Genomic DNA, 9,614 nt, shown 5'->3' on the forward strand with positions numbered 1-9,614 from the left:
ATATTTTATTAATTTGTTTTGTCAATGCATACATTATACAAAAAAAAATTGTTAATTAGGATATGATCAAAAATAGTAATTAACTAATTATGAGGTTAATTACGATATTTTCATTATCATATTAATTATGATAATTATTTGAGTTTAATTACGATATTAATTACAAGATAAAACCATATAAATATAATAATTAATTGTGATATTAATTACAATATTAATTACAATATCATCCATGCATACACCCAAAATAATTACAATATCATAGTTGCGGAATTATAATTACAATATCACAGTTGCGGAATGATTTGGGAACCATATGCCAACTAGTAAATTTAATTGTTTAACGATTCGATAACTATCAATCAACTTCAATTTAATTGTCTATACCTATTGAAATTATGAAATCATAGTATTTGGCTACCACCAAATTAATTGCTAAATAAATCCACAACAAGATTTTAATTTAGTTGCCATATTATGTGGAAAGTTACTGACAACTACGATGATTATGTTGTTAATATGTTTGGCAACTCTAGAACAACTGCAAAATTTTGTGGTTTTAATTAATTGCATTTAACTAAGTAACGTATTTGGCTCCTGTAACATAAGTTGCCAAATGAAACCATGGCAACTATGTATTTTTAGTAATTGCCTTTACATTTGGAAACACCCCATACGACAACTTAGGCTCCGCAACTACCATTAGTTGCCAATGTGTTTGGCAACTAAAAACTCATATTCGGCAACCAAACTAGCTTGGTTGCCAATGCTCAAGTTTTTTGTAGTGTGGTGATGATTTTGATAAAGCTATGGAAAGTATGAAGAATAACACCCTTCTTGACTGCCTTGTTACTGTTTAACTATTTCTTTGAATTTCATTAATGCGAGCTTTATTTCCAATTTTGATAGTTTATTATTCTTCGCAGATTCTGAAAAGTCACATCAATCTACTATTGCTCAGTTGAGATCTGATTTATCCAAATTCGCAAAGAGCGTTTGAACCTGGAAGTATCTCATGCGAACCTTGAACTTTCTCTTTCTGCTTCTCGAGACAGAGCGCAAGAATACTCGCACATCAACAATCATTTTTAGAGATCAATGCTAGAAACCTTGAAAGGGGAGCTATTCGCAAGGCTCATTCTAGTGCTCAATCTGTAGTTAATGGAATTCTTCTAAGCAACTCTCTTCCTGCAGTAAAGATTCCTCATCTTAATGTAAGCGAAGATGAAGAGTACCCTGAACCAAATAGTGATTATGAATTTGTGAGCGATGATGAGAAAGATCAATAGGATGAAGAGGATCAAATTGAGAAGGGCAAGTCTGTTGATAAGACTAATGCTGAAATTGAGAATCCCGGGCCCAATATTGATGCTGAAAAGTCTTTGGTCGAACAAGATGTAGCTGTTGAACATGTTTAATTTTCTTTTCATCCAGTATTTCCCTTTTTTGTTTTGATACATTTTGAACTTGTTTGTTACAAGGAAGATTATATTTTTTTATTTCATTTCCCATACTTGCCTCTTATTATATTTCTTGTATAAAACAAGTGTGTGATCTAATGAATTTTGAATTTCCTGCAAAACAGTCATTAGTTTGTATATATTCTTTATCGTGAGGTCTTATCTTGCCTTCCTATGTAAAGGTCTTATCTTTCCTTATTTCTGTGCGATGACATCGCAGGCGGTCTTTACACTGTAGTGTATCGACCCATTGATCTCATCTTATCTTTTTCTTGTATTATTTCCTCTTCAGGTTTTATCGCATAAATATGATAAGTCTTAATACTCCCTTGAGTAAAAAGTCTTATGCCATTTACGTCTTTTGACACAATTCAGCTCCCTAATGGAGGGTGTCGTCCTTATCTTCCCCCTGATTGCCCCTTCAAGGAAGCTTACCTCTATCGGGTTAAGGTTATGTCTCTTCCCATCCAGTTAATTCAACAACCAGTTGATTTCGCAGTCTCACATCCTACTACCGATGAGGTTTATGGTTGCGAGGCCGCACCCTAAGTGGGGTATCTTCGGACTGAGTGCCTCATAGTCAGGATTTGTCAAGAGTGGCAAGGTACGCTCCAGACGCCCCGGGCACTCTTGACTCAACCGTGTACCTCGGCGCCCTGATCGAGTTTCTGCACTCCTTAGGAGAGACTTCCTCACCTTAGTCTCTCAATTTAAGATTATTATCTTAGACTGAAAATTTAAGGTACCTTTCCCGGATGGGCATTTTCGTTTGTTCTCACCCCAAAACTCCATGACTCAAGTTCCAGGGTCGGTATAGATTTCCCTTGAGTCATGCTTTCTAGATTTTCCGACTATGACGTGCGATAGGTCTTACTTTTTTGCCTCTTGCATGTATGCGAACTAGGTTGCACGCCATATTCGAATTCCTAGTCTATCTGATTAAAAATCATTTCTGATGCCTTTTATTAAGGTCATATTTTGAGGTCTTACATTTGCCTTTTTCTTAAAAAAAAGTTTCTTAAATATGAGCGAACTTTTCAAACTTGTTTACTGAATCAAATACTAAATCCCTGTTCAAAGATGAGGATTCATATTCTTAACCTCTCACATGTGTTAACTTGTGCGATGAAATTCGCAAACTCCTATGGATAATATTTCTTCAAATATTGTCTATTCCAAGGACGATCTAATCTTCGACCCATATCTCTCCCTTCGGGATCCATTAACTCATAAGCTCCATTTCCAACTATCATTTTTATTATATAGGGTTCATCCCATTTCTTTTCCAATTTCCCATCTCCCCATCTCTCATAAATTGGGATTTCTCGCAATACCAATTCCCCTGGTTGAAATTCTCTTATCTTAACACATTTACTGTATTCTCGAGCTAGTCTTTATTGATAATTTTCCATATGTTGCAAAGCGACCTCTCTTGCTTCTTCTAAGTCATCAAGTTTTGCTATAATTAGATCTGCACTTAGATTATTCTCCCAAGCTTCTTTCTTTTTTGTTGGAATGATAACCTCTGTTGGTAACACAGCCTCTACCCCATATGTTAAACAGAAAGGTGACATCCCCGTTGCTTCTCTCCTTGTTGTCTTGTAAGCCCATACGACATTATGTACTTGTTCGCACCATCCTTTATTGTGCCCTTCTAACTTTTTCTTCAAGTTATTTGTGATAGTTTTATTTGTTGCTTCTACTTGTCCATTACTTTGTGGATATAAAGGAGTAGATTTTTCGCTTTGAATTTTGAACGCATTCAATAACATTTCTATATTCTCACCCTCGAACTGTTTTCCATTATCAGATACTAACTGTGCAGGAATACCAAATCTGCATATAATATATTCAAAGATGAATGTGAATATGTCCTTATCACGAATGTGCTGAACTGCTTTTACTTCAGCCCATTTTGTAAAATAGTCTGTTCCAACAATTAAATATCTCTTTTGCCCAATTCCTGGTATAAATGGTCCAACAATGTCGATCCCCCATTTTTCAAAGGGCAACGCATTTGTTGATGAATTTAGCATCGCTCCGGGTGCATGTATCTTTTTGCCATGACGTTGAAACTATTCACATCTTCTTGAGACTTGTTTCGCATCCTCATGCATGTATGGCCAATAGTAGCCTTGTATCTTTGCCCTATATGCGAGTGACCTTCCTCCGCTATGATTACCGGCATCTCCATAATGTAATGCCTTTAATATTTCTATCCCTTCTTTTCGCGTAAGACATCTGAGCGAAGGTCCCAGGAATGATCTTTTATAAACAATGCCCTCCCTCAATTCATAATTCGTCGCACGACTTTTTAATTTGTGTGCCTCCAACCTTTTTCTTGGTACTTCTCCCTTCTCTAGGTATAAATGGATTTCAGTTATCCAATCTTTATCTTCGCTCACACTTTCTTCTTCCATATTTTCTATTGTCATCACATCTATTTTAGTTGCTTCTCCTTTCTCTATAGATGGTAAAAAGAGTGTTTGTATTTTTATGTCCCTTTCAACTGGATCTATTAACATGGAAGGTATGAAGGCCAATGCATCTGCCAGTTTATTGTCCTTTCTGCCTATGTGTCTCCAACTTATTTTTGGAATTCGCGCTGCTAAATCCATAACCAACTGTTTGTATTTTTGCAAAGATGGTTCATTTGTACTATATGTACCTTCTACTTGGTGAATTACTAGCTGTGAGTCACTAGTTATTCGTGCATCTTCTATCTTCATTTCAATTGCTAGCTTTAGTGCATGTAGAACTGCCTCATACTCAGTCTCATTATTTGTGGATGCGAAATCCAGTCTGAATGAATAAGCCATTCGCTCTTCTGTTGGTGAAATGAATACAATACCAATACCATTCCCTTCTCCATTGGATGATCCATCCACTAATATTTCCCATCTATTTGAATTCCGGTCAGTTAATAAGTTTTTAGGATTCCCGTGGTCTTCATCCACATCCATCATTTCTTCTACATATTCATCTTCTTCTAATGGAAACTCTGCGAGGAACTATGCGATAACTTGAGACTTTGGTGAAGATAAAATCTCATAACCAATTTCATAATTTCCTAATTGTGCATTCCATCTTTCAACTCTCCCTGATCTTTTTGAATTCTTCATTGTTGGTTTAATTGGTACCTTAGTTAATACCTTAATCTTATGAGCTTGAAAGTAAATGTGAAACTTGAATGATGCATACACCAATGCGAGAATTAACTTTTCAATCTTTGAATAATTTTTCTCTGCTGAGTTGTATGTTTTACTTATGTAATATATTGGTTTTTCTATCCCGTCATCCGAGCATAATAATACTGCACTTAACGCATGCAATGTCGATGCTAAATAGAGTAGCAATTCTTCTCCCGGCTTGGCCTTTTGCATAATGAATAAATTCACTAAATAATTTTTTATGCTCTGCAATGCTTTATCACATTCTTCCGTACATTCAAATTTGGTCCCCTTCTTTAATATGTTAAAAAAGTATTTACACTTATCTGAAGAACGTGAGATAAACCTTCCCAACGAAGCTATCAATCCATTTAGCTTTTGAACGTCTTTCACTGTTGCAGGGGACGGCATATCTCTAATTGCTTGTACTTTTTCTGGATCAACTTCTATTCCCTTCTTGGATATTATGTAACCCAAGAATTTCCCTGATGATACACCGAAGACGCATTTTTCTGGATTCACCTTAATATTGAATTTTCGCATCTGCTCAAAGATTTCTCGCAAATCATCAACATGATCCTTCGCCTCTTTACTCTTAATTAACATGTCATCGACATAGACTTCTAATGTTTTATGTATCCACTTTTCAAATACTTTTTCCACCGTTCTCTGATATGTCGCACCCGCATTCTTCAATCCAAATGGCATTTTCGTATAGCAGTATAAACCTCTTGGTGCGAAGAAAGCAATATGTTCTTGATCTTCTTCATCCAAAGGAATTTGATTATAACCTTTATATCCATCCAACATTGAGACTCTTCCATTTCCTGGCGTCGATTCTACCATTTGAGGTATATCTGGTAAAGGAAAACTATCTTTCGGACACGCTTTATTTAAATCAGTGAAATTTATGCAGATCCGTATCCCGTTATTCTTTTTTGGTACTACCACCGTATTTTCTATCCATTCTGGATATTTCGCTTCCCTTATAATCCCTGCATCCAACATCTTTTGCAACTCCGCTTCTATTTATGGATGATAATCAATTGTGATCTTCCTTATTCCTTGCTTAAATGACTTTACATTCTTTTAATGTTCAAATTATGACATGCGACAGATGGATGTATCCCTGGCATTTCCTCCATACTCCACGCGAAGATATCATTATATTCTCGCAAGATATTTACCGTTTTTTTTTCTTCTTCTTTATCCATTTTGGTTCCTATTTTTAATATTTTTGGTTCTTCTTCGGATGCAACGTTTATTTCTTTCGTTGGTTCCACTGCGGTAAAATTTGCTTTCGGTTCTTCCATTGGTGTTGGATCCTTAATCGTCTTAATCTGTTCACCTTCCTTCGCTGGTGCTTCACTTGGTATTCCTTTTCCCTCTTTCGCTCTGATATGCATATCCGAAACTCTTCCTCCTTTTTTAGTTCTTTTGATTTTCTCCAGCGATCCTTTCGCTTCTTTGCTTTCCCTTCATAATTTCTTACATCTACCTGATTGCAAATCTTCGCACTTGTTACATCTCCTTTGATTTCACCTGTACCACTTGGGATTGGAAACCTGATGCACTAATGTAGTGTTGATGCTACAGCTTTTATCGAGTGCACCCATGGTCTTCACAATAACATGTTGTATGGTGATTCTATATCAATCACACACAGTGTTATCTTTGTTACCACTTCTCCCAGTAATATTCGCATCACAATTTCTCCTTTTGGTTTTGTGATTGCTTTATTGAATCCATGAACATTGTAAGTTGGATGTGTCATCTCTGCATCTTCATATCCCATTGCTTTGAATGTGCGATAAAATAAGACATCAACTCCACTTCCTGTATCTATCAGTGTTGTATCAACCGTCCATTTTTCTGATTTCGTCTTCATTACAATGTTTTCTCCTCGCTCAGCTGTGACTGTAATTACCAACGGATCTATCCTCTTTAAATTTTCTGCTGGAATTTCTTCTGCTGCAAATGTAATCTCCACTTTTTCTCATTCTTTTAATGAAGATTCTTTTTCCACCGTTTCCACCTTCCTTCCTTCATAATTTCGCTTGTCAATTCTACCTATTATTCTTTCTTGAAAATCTGCATCAGAGATTGACGTTTTAGTTATAGAATTACATTGTATATCTCTACCTCTTCCTTGTATTGTTACGATTCTTGCTTTCTCCATAGATTCTTTATTATTCTTCTGTACTTTCCCTAAAAGTTTCAGATCTATCTTTTGAAGATTTGGTAACTTATTAACAGGATTTATCACCCAAAGCTGTTTCTGGCGCCAAAAATGTAGTTGCAGGAAAACCTACAACCACACCCCAGTGTATCTAAAACAATCACTCAATAATCATAATGAATTCTTTATTAATTTTCTAGGATTATAGTTGGATACAATGAATAACAATGACTTTACAATGACTTTACTTGCTCTCCAAATAAACTTTCTCTCTCCTAGTTTCTTGTCTAACACACACTAAAAGATCCCCCTACGTGATGACCTCTTTCCTTTATATACTGATTCCTCATAGTGGATGACAATTAAGAGATCCACTATTTTCGGAATCATTGTGTGATACGTTCGCTCATTTACACTCACTCATTCCCGCACAACTTATACTTCGCATAGAACATCACAGTTTACTCGTGACTTTGCTGACATCATCCAATATGTTACTTCACCTTTACCATGTACAATAGTCCTCGCTTATATCATATAATCCTTATTTCACATAATTATTGATATGTGCGATATTCCACTCGTACAATGCCAGTAGCTTCGGCTTATTGCCGGTAGTACCCTTGTTTGTGGACTTCAGTATCATGGAAATTAGAAGCAAATTGCTACCTAAAATCTCCTTTTAGATATGAGTTTATGGTTTGTTATTAAGTGGTTTGTTTGACAGGCCCTCAAAAGAAATCCTAGTGATGCAGTTATGCTATCCAATAGGAGTCTGTGCGATGTCCACTTAATGTATGTATCATGTAAGTGGTTAGAACTTCAAAGTGAGTTTAAGCATCTAGACGGTCCAAGGAAGAACCTACCTGTGCCTGTAATTCTACTATGCACAAATGACGAAGCAGCCTAAATATCATATGTTTACCATTGATAAGAAGTTTTGTCCCAAATTGTAAAATCTTACGATCTATATAATTTGTGAGTTTCCAAGTGCATTACTATATGAAGTTTTTAGTAATTTTTTTCTAACTTTTCCTTCATCTTGTCCCCTAGCCCCGGAGTTTGAATATTGGACATTCATGATTAAATGGATAATATGATCCCTAAAATCTTATTATATATATCAGCACCACCGAAAGCATGGTTGTTTTTTTTTTTTCTTTTTAAGCAAAAAGCATGGTTGTTGGTCATGGGAAGCACTTTGAATTCATGATTTATCACATTAATTATATTTTAACATTTTACTCATTTTGCCTTTCTATCCTGTTCCCTTGATTGGCGTTGAATATTGAATTCATGATTATCACATGCTAGTTCCTCTTTTTTTTTTCTTTTTTTTTTTTTCCCTTCGTGCTCTGTGTTCACAAGCTAGTTCTGTATAAGTAGAAAGTATTGATAATCAGCATTTCTTCACATATATACACACAAGATCCTGAAAATATGAACCATCATCAGAATATGGCTGGTGGCCAAGTTAATACGCATTTTTACCTTGTGTTCTTCATTATCTTCTTCTGTTGTTGCAGTGTCTTAGTTCAATCTCAAGTTCCAAAAAACAAAACTTTCAGAATTATAAACCAAGGAGACTATCAAGATGTGGTAAGTGAATATGGGTCGACTTTTCGTTTTGCAAAACCAAATGCTAATTTTAATATGGATCCATTCGGGTTATATTTCTACAATACCACTTTCAATGCATATGTTCTTGGAATTGGTGGTGGTAGTCCTTATCAAAACATGATGTTAAGAACCGATAACCAAATTCATTGGGTTTGGGATGCTAATCGCAACGACCCAGTTCGAGAAAAGGCTACTCTCACTTTCAGTAGAAATGGTAACTTAGTCCTTGCTGATGTCGATGGTCGTATAGTTTGGCAAACTTACACAGCCAACAAAGGTGTTACCGGAATTATCATGAGAAAATATGGGAATTTAGTACTTCATGACAAAAATGGGAGGTTTGTTTGGCAGAGTTTCCAGCATCCAACTGATACCCTTGTTGCAGGTCAATCACTTCAGCTCAAGGGTAATAGTATAAAACTCGTTAGTCGTACATCAAACCGCAACAGTTGTGATGGTCGTTATAGTATTGTGATCGATGACAAACACGGATTGACGATGTATAAAAACACTTCGGGTAAACTTGTTCGATATGCAGGTTGGGAAGCAAAGGGTGTTTCTAATGTAACATTTCATTCTGTTACAAGAATTGATCCGGTTCAACCAGAACCGAGTTTCGAAGAAAAGGGTAATACAAGTTATTTCCTATCTCTAGGTTTCTCTGCGGGGGAGAAAGCAAAAACTCACTCTAAAAGAGTTATACTCAAAATAATGGCGACTACTTTTGGTCACTATTCACATCTTAGATTAGAATCAGATGGAAACCTAAAAGTTTATAGCTACACTTTACGACAAAATTTTCCAGAGGAAAGTTCTTGGAAAAAAGATTATGCATTCTTCGGAGATACCGTGAAAGAATGTGCATTAAGATCTAAATGTGGTACATCTGGGAAGTGCTATGGGAGACTGTGTAGTGCTTGCCCTCGTAACCGTTCGTCAGGTTGCATGATCACTTCATGAAGAAATCAATCATCTTCTTGTTTAGCTTTTACAAACTTTGTGAGTTGATTAAGATTCAGGCATACGCCTTGCTTATGTCTACTACTGTTGGTGGTGTGTTTTTGTTTTCTTTAATTGTTGTAGAGAATTTCCGATCTCAGATTGTGGGCAACTCCATCGGCTTCACCCACTTAGAGATGCATCTGCCTGTTCAGTGGGGGGCCTTGTACTTCAAATCAATCTAAT

At 36.0% G+C, this 9,614-nt stretch overlaps 1 protein-coding gene across 1 annotated transcript; it reads left to right on the forward strand.

Moving 5' to 3' along the window:
• The first annotated feature begins 8,462 nt into the window (after positions 1-8,462).
• On the forward strand, positions 8,463-9,389 carry LOC113339623 (EP1-like glycoprotein 2). The gene has a single exon (XM_026584865.1). It carries the CDS (start codon positions 8,463-8,465, stop codon positions 9,387-9,389), a length of 927 nt encoding a protein of 308 aa, XP_026440650.1.
• The last annotated feature ends 225 nt before the right edge of the window (positions 9,390-9,614 follow it).

The sequence above is a fragment of the Papaver somniferum genome, unplaced genomic scaffold (genome assembly GCF_003573695.1).
Source record: "Papaver somniferum cultivar HN1 unplaced genomic scaffold, ASM357369v1 unplaced-scaffold_21, whole genome shotgun sequence".
In the NCBI taxonomy this organism is placed as follows: Eukaryota; Viridiplantae; Streptophyta; class Magnoliopsida; order Ranunculales; family Papaveraceae; genus Papaver; species Papaver somniferum.